At 45.1% G+C, this 15,298-nt stretch overlaps 1 protein-coding gene and 1 long non-coding RNA gene across 9 annotated transcripts in view; both read left to right on the top strand.

The window, feature by feature from the left end:
* The window catches only part of znf385c (zinc finger protein 385C), an 85,184-nt gene extending 74,787 nt beyond the window's left edge, over positions 1-10,397 (top strand). For 6 of the 8 annotated variants that reach the window (XM_078797009.1, XM_058048136.2, XM_078797008.1 and 3 more), the window contains 5 exons: positions 3,934-4,284; positions 4,362-4,549; positions 5,579-5,677; positions 6,560-6,649; positions 7,983-10,397. In XM_078797009.1, coding sequence (XP_078653135.1) covers positions 3,934-4,284; positions 4,362-4,549; positions 5,579-5,677; positions 6,560-6,649; positions 7,983-8,225 — 971 coding nt within the window. In that variant the 3' untranslated portion in view covers positions 8,226-10,397. Of the gene's footprint in view, positions 1-3,933; positions 4,285-4,361; positions 4,550-5,578; positions 5,678-6,559 lie in introns of all 8 variants that reach the window. The other 2 variants (XM_078797011.1, XM_078797012.1) reach the window with 2 other exon arrangements.
* A 231-nt stretch (positions 10,398-10,628) lies between these two features.
* Positions 10,629-15,250, top strand: LOC144901853 (uncharacterized). Its single transcript, XR_013629967.1, has 7 exons — positions 10,629-10,867; positions 10,927-11,021; positions 12,328-13,276; positions 13,361-13,420; positions 13,574-13,588; positions 13,721-13,839; positions 14,056-15,250. It is a non-coding gene; the product is annotated as an uncharacterized LOC144901853 (long non-coding RNA).
* Positions 15,251-15,298: the final 48 nt, after the last annotated feature.

Below are 15,298 nucleotides of genomic sequence, written 5' to 3'. Positions count from 1 at the left end.
TTGCTGGAACGTCTTGCTGGAACCAGAACTTGCTCATGAGCGACGAGTAGATGGTCTGGAGTTCATTCTTGAAGGTTTTTGAGGACCTCCACATACCGCTCCTCGGTGACTGTCACTGCTGCGCCAGATTCTTCGATGAAGATTGGTCCAATAATGCCTCTGGCCGAGATTCCATCATTCCATCACGGAGGAGATGAGAGCCATTACCAATTCAGTCTCTAAGAACGTCATGGACAACTTCTTGCTGCTCCTCAAGAAATGCACGGAGCTAAATGGAGGCCATCTAGAACATATGCTGTAGAACGGAGAAAAAAAAGGCCTCCAAGACCCGAGTGTTTTGATGAGATGTTTTGAATATAATAAACTAGTTATGACCAAAGTTTCATTTCATTCAGACAAAACACTAAGAAATCAGAGTTGGGGCACATTTTTTTTGGGTCACCCTGACCTTCCCCTTTCTTTTTATCTACAGCAGCCCATTGAGGCAGCTGACTAGTTGGGTCTGAATTAATAGCGCCCTCTGCTGCTCGAAAATGCCCACACGGATCCTCACATGTGGCATTTTGCATGCAAAGAGGTTGAGAGGAAATCAGGTAAAAGAGAAGCTCTCCTTGAGGAAGGAGAAAATGGACGAAATGCTGCGAGGCCGATAACGCTCTTCTTCTTAAGTTAATATTTCTCGCTCCGGGAGAAGGAAGCGGCGCCACAGACAAATGAAGGCTGAAATAAAAGATGAGATGAAATGAACGGCAGGCAGGGCAGCGCTGGAGAATGAAAGCGTGGAGGAGGAGTCAGCGGAGGGAGAAAGTAGATAAGCTGGGTTTGATGCCCTGAGTCATTTTGCTCTTATAATAAGAAGAATTGTGGAGCAGCAGCCGCAACCGCCGCCGTGCCAGCACCAGCGCCATCTTGCACCGGCAGCGCCAACCTATAATGAACACCACGGAAGGACTTGCGTCCGCCGAAGCCAAATAGCACACCTGCTCCTCTCAACATCACGCCCGCTTCCCAATAAACGCACGTCATCCGCAGCCTCAAGGTCAGCCTCCTCGTCCCCCCGTCACGTTACCCGATAATGGTGGTGGAGACAGACGAGGCCGCCACGCTTGGCGCGCCTCCTTCAGACCTCGCTGGGCCCGAAGCGCGCAAGAAATACACCAGACACGAGTGTCGACTCAATCTCGACATAAATCCCATCATTCTCGGTTTAAGTACTTTTTCTCCTCGCCATTAAACCCAAAATGTTGGCAAGCTAAAATCTTCTCAGGCAGTTTTGCCGTTAAGTATGTCCGTCAGCAGCACGTTAAAGGAAATTAGCTGCTAGCATCTAGAAAAGTCTAAACTACGCTACACTATTATCTTTTTCCATCTGATGTCTTCTTTTAGTCACATTTCTTCTAAGATGGCCGATAATCTTTCTTAAAGCTAATTAAAGTTAGTCGTAGCAGTAAAAAAAAACAAAGTTTGACACCGAAGGTTCTGCTGCCCTTGACTGCCAAGAACGGACAGGGAGGACGGTATCGTACAGTCACAGTAATACTTCACAGGAAATTAGTAGTAGGGCACCGCCTCAACTGCCCCAAATAGGAAAACAACATGGATTTGTTTGCTGATAAAACCAGAATATATCGCTAGTATTTGTTCGTAGTAGCTTTTTTGAAAATAACTAACCCACAGAGGTTGGAATACTCGCTCAATTAAGTTGGCAAAACGGATCCCTCTTGCTACATGGTCTTCTTCATAATGTGTTTAGCAGCCAGTCGCACCAAGTGTGTTTATTTATTTGTATCTCAAATGACTCGTCGCCAATTAAGAGGGGGCATCAAGCCCGACAACGTGTTGGCAGGCGAGTGAGCGAGTAGCAGGAGGCGGTTCCCCCGGAGACGGCGCGTCCACATGGATGTTGACAAGCATCAATCACTCGGGTCTTTGATGGACTCCGCTGTTGAAGCGGGAACTGTGTCTGTCCCCGCCCCTAATGATGATTTAGTTCCCTCCCCGACTCACCTCCTGTGCGTACGTAATGAGCTTGACATTTTTATTCATTTACTGTTTGCTTTGTGGTTAAAATTCTCGACGGATCGATTGACAGAACAGGTCACGTTGCATGTCGGGGTTTTTTTCGCTTTAAAAACTTGTCCAATTTAATTGAACTGCTCAAGCGCGGATTCATTTTTGTTGCGTGAGAAAAAAAAAACGAAAGATCGGCCACGCAAGCATTGATCCAAATATCCATACCCGACTGGCGAGGAGTTGTACTCCTCCTCCGAGGGCCCGCTGGTGCTGCCGATAGTCTGCTCTTTTGCTCTGACAGTTTGCCAATCCGGGTAGATGAGGGCGCAGGCTGAATGGGTCCTGGCGTGTGGAGAAGTGTGGCCGCATCAGGTTTTCCAAAAAAAAAAAAAAAAAAACCCATTTATTAAAAATTTAAAAAAACTTTGCTTTGGTTCCAATTTTCTACAAGAAAAGCTCTGATAAAACATTCCACTGTTCTAAACGGTAGCCTTCAAGTTATTTCCTTTAAACTTAAATAGCCAAAAACTTACCACTTCCACACGGATAGGGAGGATAACTATTAACAGTTATTTAACCTTTAACATGAACATTAATCAAACGTAATAATTTTTTCTGGGTACATGATACCATACAGCATCCATATCAAACATTAAACTTTCATATCAAGGCGGGGGCCTCAAACTAGTGTCCTGCGGGCCACATTTGGCCCGCGGGCCGCGGTTTTGAGACCCCTGATTTAAGTTAGCTCCTCATCGGTGATTCGGGATCTTGGCTTCCTCAGTGAGCCAAATGCTTCATCTGAACCAACGTTAGATGTTCTTTGGTGTCCTCGCTTCGGTTTATGACAACGCGGCCGCATTTCTTGGGTAGTATCCGGCAAGTATGGGGAGGCAGTACCCTAACATGTCCAGCAGATGGTGCTGAGGTGGAAAAAGTTGTCAGTCTTACTGTGTTACTGTCGACCTTATTCGGGTCTTGGTGGTACAAACGGTTGTGCCTGGTGAAGACTTACAAAAGGTACCAAAGCGACTCCCTCAATCCAGGGAACTCGTTCAAGTTCCAGATTATTATTGCAAAAATCCTGCAATCCATCGTCCTCCCACGTTCCAAAACATGCACTTCAGAAAACGGATGGATGGATGGATGGCGTCTTAGGTAATCCCTCACAAAACAGGAAGTAGCCAGCTAACAGATGGACAAACAAACAGAAGGCGCTTCACTGCTATTTATTTTCTTGAACCTATGTTCGATACCGCAATACCACGCTGTAGATAGAATGCTTCCGGCCTTATTCCGGAGTCTCCTTTTTGTTTCAGTGGGATTTGTCTAAGTTGGAAGCTCTTCTTTTCTTATCTTACAGCTGAAACCTGGCAACTTCTGTGTTGAATTAAGTTCCTTTGGATTCTTTTTTTTTTTTTTTTAAAGAGCTTTTCAGTCCCGCCAGCCTCCAAAGTCGTCCTTTGTAAAAGCGCCTGCTTAATCCATCGATCGCTATCATTCCACCCCTCCCCTGGAGGCTTCTTTGGCGCTTGGATCCTCCAGGGGGCCACTCTCATTACAGCGAAGGGACGCAGTAATCTCCTCTATAGGTTGGTGTTGTGCGGCAGGAATGAGAGAGGAAAGACGCTTATCTCCAATGATGAATTTGCAGTGGGACGTTGAAGGGGAAATCAATGGCGGCGGAGGTAGAGCGCCAAATGAAATGGAGGTAGAAGAGCGTGGTCAGGGTTGAAGTGGGTGATTCTCCCAGGGGAACAACAGGGGTGAAGGGGAGAAGTGTCATGTGACTCCGGTGTCTTTGCGATCGATGTGTTTGTGGAGCGTTGGAATGAGTCGGGACAGTGCCATGCTACAATTATGGCATTCCTACGGGGAAGCGCCATCATGCAAATGCTCCGCACTGTGTCTTAACTACAGGTCTTCAGTCCGACCTGGACGCGGCCACCTCGGAAGTGAAGATGGAGCACAGTCCCAGGAGCTCCGTCATGCTCACGCCGGTGTCAGACGTCTCCGCGGCCGAGCTGGTCACCCTTTCCCCTCCTCAGATCTCAGAGACGGCGTCCGATACCAGCGGCCCAGAGGCACCGGATGCCACAGAGGCCGTTGTCTCCAGCGCCGAATCGGGCAGCCAGGCGGACGCGGATGCGTCCAGCGCCAGCGGGGACGCCCAAGCCGACGAGGACGGCAAGAAGAGCAAAGCGCACCTCCACTGTCCTGTCTGCAAAGTGACGGTCAACTCCACCTCCCAGATGGAAGCGCATAACAGCGGTGAGTACAACGATGGACAAAGTTATTGTGGTTTTTTAGAATTACCCCTAAGTCCACCTTCTGGTCGTGTCCGCCAGGCACTAAGCACAAACTGATGCTGGAGGGTCAAAGCGTCCTGCCGCGGCGTCGCGGCAAAATCGCAGCCGCTCGGGCCAGCTGCAAAAGCAAGAGGCTGGGCAGCAAAGGCAGCGTGGGCGTGTCCAGCAAGAACTTTCAGTGCGAAATCTGCGAGATCTTCGTCAACTCTGAGACGCAACTGAGCCAGGTGAGCCCCCTTCGGTACTTCGGTATGTGACAAAAAATTTAAATTTAAAAATAATAAAATAATTAATAAATAAATAAAATAATTATTATTTCAAATAATTAAATAAAATAATTATTGCTTAAAATAATTAAATAAAATTAAATAAAATAAAAAATACTTAAACTATATTGGGAAAGCAGGAAGTGAACAAATGTTACTGATTGTAAAAGTACCAGATGGAGGGGTAGGATTTAATAAGCTTTGCTTCTTCCTACTCCTTTTGGACATGTGGAACTGGGAACTGATTATGTGATGCATTCAATTGCAATCTGATGCATGTTCAAATGAAAATAAAACCATTACCAAATTGAAAAAAAAATAGCTACATTACAAACACTTTGGTGCCCGTCCACATGCCTGCATTTTTAATATGTATGGGCTTCTTTGTAGCGTTCCCAATCATCTCTCCATCTTTTGGTGGAAAGGAAATGAAAAGAAGAAAGTGGAAGCAGTCGGTCGGGGTTCTGCAGAGAACGTGGTGTATAATTAGCCGACCCCTGCAGACAGCCATGACATGATGATGATGACGACGAAGCTGAATGTGAGAAATGGCCGCCAATAGTTTATAAAGCAATTACAAGTCATAGCGAGCACGCCACATACGGCAGCCATCGAGATGAGCGCGTGTGTGCGTTATCGCACCTCGTCGTCCGTGTCCTCTGATTTTAATTTAACTCCACAGAAGCAAGTCGGGAATGTCATTTCTCCTCATTAACATTCCGGTAAAATAAGCCTGTTTGTGGAATGTGGGAAAAAAAATGGATGTGCTGCATTCCAGCGGATTCTTACATAAGCGCCCAGACGCACACGTCTCTAAGCCTGTTGGCGGTGCAGCCGGAGCGAGAGAAAGTTTTGTCAGGTAGAAAGCGATGCGATGTGATTTGTGTACGTTCCCGTGCTGGCGTCCATTGTTCACACGGCGCATGAAGTTATGCGGAGCAGATGCTGATTCGGCTTTTTTTTTTTGCTCTCCTCTCCAACTCTCCACAGCACATGAATAGCAGACGGCACAAGGACAGGCTGGCTGGAAAGCCTCCTAAGCCCAAATTTACCCCCCACAGCAAGAGCCAGCCCAGCGCCAGCTTAGCGGTAAGTTGGGGGGGGCGGAGATAAAAGGCAGAAAGGTGATTTTACACAGAATACGCTTGCCTATAGCGACAGTTTGACCTCTTTCACACAGGGATGCTGCTATACAGCTAGACCAAAGCTGCCATTTATTCCCTTGTGTCTTTCACACAGAACCCAGCAAAGCTTAGATTACTCCTTTCGAAGCCTGCGTCAAATTAAATCCCTCCATTTATGGTGGTGCTTTTCACACAGAATGCCGGCTTGGGAAAAAGTCGGAATGTGTGAAAGGGGCTGCTGCCTGTGTCGCCTCCTTCACACTGACCGATGGTCTTTCATACACGACCCAGAAAAGAAGCAAATGTTGGGTTTTACACTGCTATTCCCTTTTCAAACAGCTGCCTTTTCTGCTGATGTTACTCCTCTGTCACTACCTACGGCGATACATTGCTTCCAACGCAACAAGGCAGCAGAAGCAAGTGTTCCGGCTTCCAGATATCCCCTTTCACACAGCCGCCTTCCCGCCTGTGATAACACTTCCAAAATCCGTGCATTGTCTTTGATCCCTCCGTTCTGTGTCGGTGCTGCATACACAGAACGTTGACGAGGGAAAAGTGTGTTCCCAACATGTATTTGATACACGGCTTACAGCATCACACCTTTTATCTGTGTGAAAGTGCACACATACACTGGAAAAGTCCCGCTTCCCTGGGTCCTGTGTGAGAGGCGCGGGCCAATAAATCTTCAGCATCTCTGTGTGAAAGAGTCTATTGTGTGCCTGTTGTCACGGTGATTCCAACCCCTTCCCCACCCCACCAAAAAAGACCCTACCCCACCCCACTGCTGAGCTATTGATTGACACACACAAAACACCTCCCCACCTGTGCTCCTCGTCCTCCCCCACAGAGCATGAGATGGAGTGGCTGTGCAGGCGTGGCCGTGTCGGCCATGAAGAAAGCCTTCAGCCACTACAGCCTCACCTCCCTCTCCTCGCAGGTCAGTGGCCCCCGGGGCGGGACTGGAGGGGCTTTTCCACCACGACTCGGCTTTGCAAACTTCAGACTATGAAGCCGAGGATGTCGTTAAACGCAAACGTTGTCTTTCTCTGACTCACTGGTGACGTTAGTGATGCACGGATGATTAGCGGGAATCCTTCGTGAAACAGGAAGTAGCCTTGCTAGCCGATGGGACAGGCAAACACTCTTATTCATTTTATTCACAAACTCTTGTTTACCTCTTTGTTTTTTGCTGTTTACATTTTATTACATCTTGTGGTCCGCTGCCCGTCTAGTCAGTTTAAAACTGGGGCTTGACGGCTTTGTGAATGACAGATTTTAGCTAAAGGGAGATGCTAACGGACGAGCTAAGACTCTTTTTGTCGTGTTTTGTACCCCTAATTATGTACCACATGAAATTGTCATTAGGTTGCCATCTTGCCACTCTTTCATGCTAGTTCCAACATCATGCAAACAAAGATGGCCGCCGTCACCACCGCTTATTGCAATTGTCTTCTGTGGAAATACCAACGTAGTGCAATAAGTCACCGTGCATCTTTAACACGACTAGCAACACTAACCTCACAAAGAAGTACAGGGGCGTCCTGGGGGCGGCACCCATTTTTGTTGGCCCCCGGCACATTTTGCAACAATAATAACAACAAATGGAACCATCAGAAAGAAATCGGTTGAGAAAACAAACAAGCAGGAAACGTTTTCGTAGAATAATATTTCTTGGAAGTATGAGAAGAAATTAAATTATATAATTTTTAAATTATATAATTTCTAATAATAATAATTTATATAATTTATATATAATTAAATGCAGTGAAATAAAAAAATGTAATAAAAAACAACAGCAGAAATGGATAATAGACAATTGTATGAGAATAAATATAATCATATTCTAAGGAAAAATGATGTAATTTTAGTAGAATAGAGTTGAAATATTAAATAAAATATGTGTCATATATAATGTGATGAAAAAGGTGTAAAAAAAAACGTGGCCACAACGTGGAAGTAGGAGAATGCATGTGAACTAAGCTAGCTAAGCTAACAATCACGAGGTACCCTAGACAATGTAATCCAATACACGAGCTGTATGAACAATTCTGATCGCCAAATTAGAATTGTCGTATTGGACGCCATTAATAGGGTGTTTGCATGTGTGGCTAATGCCGTGTGTTAGCATTAGCTTGTCGTTGTTAGCGATGCATGTTGCAATACATGTAGCTAACGCGCCGGCACTCATCCTCTCACGTGAGCGAGTGAGTTGGGGAACCATGTTTGCCGGAGTGAAACATGTCCTTCTCCGTGTTCTGTGTCTTCTCCAGACCAAACTGGCCTTGCAGAAGCAGCTGACCAAGAGCTTGACAGCGGGCTTCCTGCCCGGCCCCCTCACGCCGCCGACCCTGTGCACGGTGGCCGCTAACCCGCTGGCGCTGCGCCACCCGGTGGGCGCCGCCGCCGCCGCCACCGCCTTCATACAGACACCCTTCCTGGGGCCCGCACTGTTCCGGCCCGCGCCGGGGCCTCTGCGGGCCGCGCACACACCCATCATATTCTCCCCCTACTAAACCCACACGACCCCCCTTCACTCTCCTCTTCTTACCCGGTCCACCCCGCCCCCCCACTCCCACTCCTGTCTTGTGTGACCCATGTGACAAAGGCCACACTCAAACTATGCAGTCTGCCTGACTTAAGACGGACAGCGCCCCCATCGCGCCTTCTTCCTGCTGCGGTGGTCGCCAGCGAGGGAGCGGGACACGCCTCCACGGGCCGCATTTATAGCCATTCATTGGGGGACGGGGGCGGTTGGGGGGATACAGGGGGGTACATGCCGAGATTGCGGCTGTACGTTTAGTCTAGTTGGACGTTTGTGTGGTCGACTTAAGACAAGCTCCCTTTACTTGATGCCCTCTTTCGAGCATTTCTACATTTTATCAGTCAGACATGGTGTTGTGTCCATCCCGCCGCCAACCGCCAACCACTCACGCACAAACACAGACACACCGTGACACACTGACGCAGGGGTTCCCAACCGTTTTGACTCAAACTCATTCATTCATTGCAGAGTTTCATCATCAACCCTCCAGGGAAACAATAGTGGGGCAACATGTGACCACGGTTTCTCTTTTGGGGAAAACGTCTTTCATTTTCCCAAGTAGAACTTCCCAAGTAGAACTAGTATGTCATCATCACTATGGGCAAGTTATCCCAACATTCTGCAATAATTGATGCATAGTTAGCATGCATGGTTAGCATGTCGGCCATTCACTGTGTTTAACTGTTTGTTTAGTTAAGTGTTAGGTTAAAAAAAAAAGCTCATGACGTAACTTAACATGCCATCCCTTTCAAATGCAACACGTCATTGTCTAATATGGCCATGACCGTGGCGTGTGCATGGCGTTTCTAGACGCTTTGGGAGACCAAAATGGAGTAGAAAAATCTGTCGCTTCTTTTTGTTGTTTCGTTGATGTCACAAGCAAGATGCGGCAACACGTACTTTCGTGTTAGTTTCCAAGAGACTCCAATAAAACCACAGAAAGTCGCTAGTTGTTTTTTTTTTCTTGAAAAATTAACCTAAATACAAAGCAACAAAACACCGATCCGCCCTGCTCCGTCTTCTTATTCCCCAGCAGAGCAGGTGCATGTGAGGTGTGTTAAGAAGCAGGGTTAGGATGCCATCTACTGGACGGAATTGGATCGTCAAGCTACAGTCACAGCCAGTCCCATTGTCGTTATAACTGTCATTTTAATTGTCATATAACCTGGAAATGGGGTGTGCTTGATGATTGGTCGATAATCAGTGTTTTATGTGGAATTTGCTTCTGTTTGTCTAAAAGGTTGGGAACCCCTGCAGCAACACACTGATTACGGGGCAGAGGGATTTTTGTGTCAAGGCGGTGGGAGGAGTTTGATTGGCAGCTGGATGTGTGGGAGAGAGCAAAGCACAGCGCCATAGCAACCACATTAAAAAAAAAAAAAAAAGCACCTTAACACCATGAAGCCATAATTGCTTTCTTTTCTTTGTGTTATCAACGCTATCAAAATATTCCATGACATTTAAAGCAATACACACACACACACACACACACCTGAGGCCTCACCTTGCATCCATCATATCCTCTTAATTTAGGCTCCGCCCCTTCTCCTCACCATCAAAGCAGACTGTTAGTAAGAACTCCTCCAAAACGAGCACCAAATCACTTCCTATGCATTCTCATTGTGCAATATGTATAGTTGTGTGTGTGTGTGGGCGTGTGTGTGTGAGTGTGTGTGTGTCGTAAACAACCCAGTACTCGTGCTACTTTCAGCTCGCCATGATCTCCCACCTGTCCGTCAAAGCAGCCGGCCTCACTGTTTTTCTGGAGCAGCGTTCCCAAGTTTAAATGTAAACCCAATAGAGGATCTATTAGAACTTTTATCAGATTTATTGTATCATAGTCAGTAGATTCTAGCAAACCTCTCTCTCGGTGTCCTTTTTTTTTCTAAGAGGAAATATTTAACTAATATTGAACTAAGCGTGTAATTTAAGGCCGTTTTTCGGGATGAAAAAAAAAACAAAACATAAAAGTATGAAATCCCATAAGGCGGGCCTTCTCAGGGGTGACCAGGTTGAGCCAACGCTAACGCCGCCATCCACATTTCAGGGTAGCTCGTCCCTCGTTCAAGACAGCTGTACCGCAGCCGGCACAGCAGCGGATGGATTTTGGAAAATAAAAGCTTTTAGAACTTCTTAAACGCTTGTCTGGATTTTGTGTGTGTGTGTTTTATTAACTTTTATATTTTGTTATTTTTGTCTTCAATAATCATCAATTTTCTTCTCATAATATTTGGACTTTATTCCAATAACATGAAATACTTAGTTTCTCCCAATATTGCAACTTTAAGAAAATACACATTTTTGCTTTATACTACTAAAATCATGTAATTTTTTAATAATATTTTATTATTATGATTATTAAAAATTACAGCATTTTTTTTCTTTCTATGACTTTATTCTAGTAATATTCTAACTTTCCCACAACCTCATTTTTTATTATTCAAATGTCACAGCTTGTTTGCAGGTTGGACGCAGTTGCAGAGAGAAGGCCGAGTTTTTTTCTTAAATAGCTTTATTTAAACACAAAAAACTACGGAAGTCAACTCGGGTCAGAGGTCAAGTAAGCAGTACAGGTGGTTGGTCGACGCCAGGCGAAGTCACGAGACAAACAAGGTGAGCTTAGCAATGCTAGCGAATTTACGAGGATCTCCAACTGAAGAAGCTGCTTGCAGGCAGAAAAAAATGGGGAGATGTGACTCGGCTGGAGCAGAGGAACAAGTGGCAAATACTTCCAGCACATCGAGGCAACAGAACCGAGTGAAAACAGGTATGTCTGGTGGCTTCTGGGAGAGATGTGTCTATGACGACAAGAGAACAGCAGAGGTCAGCAAACACCACAACAAGGAAAACAAGGCACAGAATGTGACATAAAATAAGACTTCTTATTTATTATATTGCTATTTTCCCTCATCATATTATATTATTCTTGTGAAATTATGACTTTAAATGACAAATGTAACCTCAGCGACGTCCGCCATCTTGTCTGAAAGATGCTTAGTGGCCTTGTTTTGTTTACTGTAGAAAAAAGATGGCTACCTCCACCATCACGAATTTTAGTGACAACTAAGACACATAAAGAAGACAAATGCTGGTAATGACACGTATAGGTTATATATATTTGCTCTTTTATTTGAAAAATAGGGAATAAAATGAATGTTGTATCTGAACATTTTACACCTTTAATGTTGACGTGCGATAAAATAACACAAGTATACATAAAAAAGAACATGATTGAAATGGGATGTTAAGATGATATCAACCTCTGGGGGGCAGTGTAATAATATAACGGCTCGTAAATGTTCCACGTCATCTTGCATTAACCCATCGTTCCCATCGTTCCCATCGTTTATGTTAATGACCGTTCAAAAGAATCGGTTCGTTCGTGAACGTCACAACAGTAGCATTTGTATGCTGCATGACGCCATCATGCTACGCCAAGGCTCCGAGGCTATCTCAAAATGGGCTCCTCAAAATGTCCTTCTGCATTCAAACTTTTTACCCATGTTATCTATACTGTTATTTATTTATTGTGTTTTTTTATTCCATATTTGCACTAGAGGAGCTGCTCTCAACCTTATTGTACATGTGTATAGTGACAATAAAGACATTCGATTCGAATCCATGAATTATTATATATTATATATTATAACCACACAGATTGCCAGCCAGCATGCTATGTGTTTGTAAGAATCCGTGTGAAACACTGCCATCTTTTGGAAGGTATAGTGTACTTTCTGTTCCTACTCACTTGCCTGGCTGGCTACAGTTTAAAATTTTACAGACAAAAGTATTGGGACAGAAAATTTGGAGCTGGTGCATGCTTCTGCATCAGACCCTAATTCTTCTGACAGGACTTTGTACATGATTCAACAGTGGATCTAAGGGCAGGTTTTGGGGCCTGCTCTTCCACATCAGACTCCTCCAAGGATGCTTTTACAGACTTGCTTTGTGGAAAAGGGCCTCCCCAAAACTTTTCAAAACGTCTGCTAGGATAAAAATATAAGATACAGGCGGACTAATGTGTCTTGTCGAACCCTAGGTTGAGTTTTGTCTTTTTTGTGTGTGTTCGGAAGGAGGATGCCAGCAAGTATTACACGTGGCGATGCTTCGGCCCGGAGGACCAGCACGCACGGGAACCATGGGTGGACATGAGCGACCTCGGGCATGGTCAAGTCCACGTTATTTTGTTGAATACCTACCAACAGGCTGCTGTGAGTCTCACACACACAAACATTTGCATATGACGTGTAATGTTCTTTTTAAACTTGTGTAATGTACTTTCTGAGCCGAGAGGCCAAGACTGAAAGCTCCATCTTTGTGTCAGCAATCAGTACATCATGTATCAAATTGATAATCCTGCAGTTTGATTCCAAAATCATTTGTCTTGCATGTCCGCGGGTCAGATGCAACGTTACAGCAATTAGAAGACAAAACAGGCATCAAGGAAAGCATTCATACCGAACCGTGAGGTCATACCGTCGGGGGATTTCAAACCTTGGGAAGTGTTGAGTCATGCTGAAAGAGACACCAGCCTGTCAGCCACCTGCCTTGTCTTTGTCTCAGCATACTTTTAGAATCTGCATCAATCACTGACCAAGCCTGGAAGACTGTTTTTTCCTAACAGCACAAACTCTAATTCCGTTTTTATTTTGTTCATGCAGACGACTCCCAGCGGTGTTTTGCAGATCTGTTTTTACGTTCACGCCCGCTAACCTCAGCGACCTGAACCCGGCACGCACGGCCGAGTCCAGTCTTTAACCCATAATCCCTTTCGAAAAGTTGCGTCAGACGGTATGTTGGGAAACATTGTTTTGTACTGACAGATGGTTTGCAAATGTAGAGCAGATTTATGCTTTTTTTTTTCCTTGTGTGAGCCTGCTAATGTGGACTGGAGTGGGTGGAAACACTACCCAAGGCAGCGGAAAAAGGTTTGAGTTGTACTTGAACTTGTTAATCTGGTTTCTCCTGACTTGTACCAACATGAGGCTCAAAGCTACCTTTACCAAGACAACAAATGCTCAGGTTTGACTTTATTGTTGTGATGGAGCTCCTCTATTGGAAGTCATTACATGTTGGCGTGTCTAATGTTGTTTATTTTCTTGACAGGAAGTCACCTTGTCAATTGACTTCCCCTTTACCTGAGGCAGATTACCATAGCAACGGGAGGTAGATGTTTTCGCACATTTTTAAGCAATAAATCTAAAAAAAAAACAAACTACCACTGGCTGGCCGAGTGGTGAGCATGATGGCCACACAGTCGGAAGATCGGGAAGACCTGGATTTGGGCTTATTTTTTTATTTTTTTTTTTACATTTTCAGGGTTCATCTTCACTGGTGAGATCATCCACCCCCCCCATGATGGCTAATTTTGATCCCAGCCACTCCAAAGAATCTACCGTGCAATACATGGATAACGGTATGAGTTGCACCTTGACCAGTTCTTTCTACCATGCTTTGCTTCTTCAGGCGAGGTGTTTGTGGTCCAGTGGGAGCGGGTCAGACTATCGGGCCAAGAGTCCATGGGAGCCTTCACCTTCCAGGCTGCGTTTTACAAAACGGGAAGCGTCACTTTCAGTTACAAAGACGTGAGAAAAACCTCTCCTACGTTTTGGACGACTCTATACTCATCCTTTAAGGACAGGTGCTGTTCTATCGGTCAGGCTAAACACCCTTGTGAAGGTGGGCCTCTCTGATGCATTTGTGGTCATGTCATCATCCCAGTCATCAAGTCAGCACTCACTCCCATCTGTTCACCGGCTCACCATGTGCCGTCAAAGCTGTGACGTCGCTCTCCCACGCAGGCGTACAGAGGCAGACGGTGTGCGAGTACCATCGGATGGAGATAGACGCCGCCAATATCACCAGTTTGTCAGCAGAGGGCTAACAGGCCCTCCTTGAAGTTTAAGAAGGAACAGCCTGGCTCCACAGAAGTGCAAGGAGACGGGCAGGACAGAAGCTACATCGTCCAGGATGGACCGTGATGGAGGCCGTTATTCGCTATGCTAGCAGCGATCTGCAAAGAATTGCTGACTCAACAGCCAATCCAATACACGGATGAGCCACAGCATTCGCTACACCGGCACATTCATCTGATGAAATCCAACACAAAAAGTCACTCTTCTTCTAATATTTGGTAACCACAGTACTAGTAACAGCTCTCACTGTCATTTGTACGCCACCGCAAACTCCTAAATACTTTATATGCACACACAAAATGAAAAATCTGTGTTGTCCTTGGCCGAGTGCCTTAAGCTGGCCACAATAAAAGGCCATCCAGCAATCCCACATCCTTGCACGTAGGATGTTAATATAGGCATGGAAGTGTGTCAGCAGCAGGTGTCAGTCTAAGCACATGTTGACACCAAGTATAGGCCTCTTGCAGCTCAACGTGGCAGATGTACAAATGTACAGTATGTAAATGTGATTTGAAAGCATCTCACCCTCCCTCCCTCTTGCACAACCATGCAAGAAAGCACAGATGGAGCCCAACAAAAATCTGATTTGTCGGACCTGGATTATGTAACGCACAAAAAAATGAGGTTGTCAAAACAAGTCACAATCAAGGCTTCCTTGTGTGTACGTGATGTGTTGTAGCTGACCAACACAATGTTGAACCTGTGAAATTGCAGATACTGAAAATTCACAAAACAATATTCTTTCAACATACGTATGTGGAATAAAACCATAGAGCTGATGAAAACACTACAAATATGATGGGGAATGATGAATTGATGATTGTAAATATGTAATGTTCCAAATCAGTGGTGTCCAAACTGCAGCAGAGGGCCATTTGTTGCCCACAGCACATTGGAGAAATTAAATTACACAGAAAAACAGAAAGAAATAGGAAAAATAGAACAAAAAGGCAAAAATGTTGATACTAATAAGTAATAATAAAACAAAACATTGTCATTGTTCATCAACAATATACGGTACATAACTATTTTAAGCCTTTTTACAAAATAAAACTTATATTCTATTCTTATCACAAAGAAGAGAACCGAAAAATATCGATCCGCTACGACCATATCGATATTTTGCCTC

This window comes from Doryrhamphus excisus, linkage group LG16 (genome assembly GCF_037039965.1).
Source record: "Doryrhamphus excisus strain RoL-2023G ecotype Guam linkage group LG16, RoL_Dexc_Guam_v1.1, whole genome shotgun sequence".
NCBI lineage: Eukaryota > Metazoa > Chordata > Actinopteri > Syngnathiformes > Syngnathidae > Doryrhamphus > Doryrhamphus excisus.
This window is presented reverse-complemented; position numbering and strand designations above follow the sequence as displayed.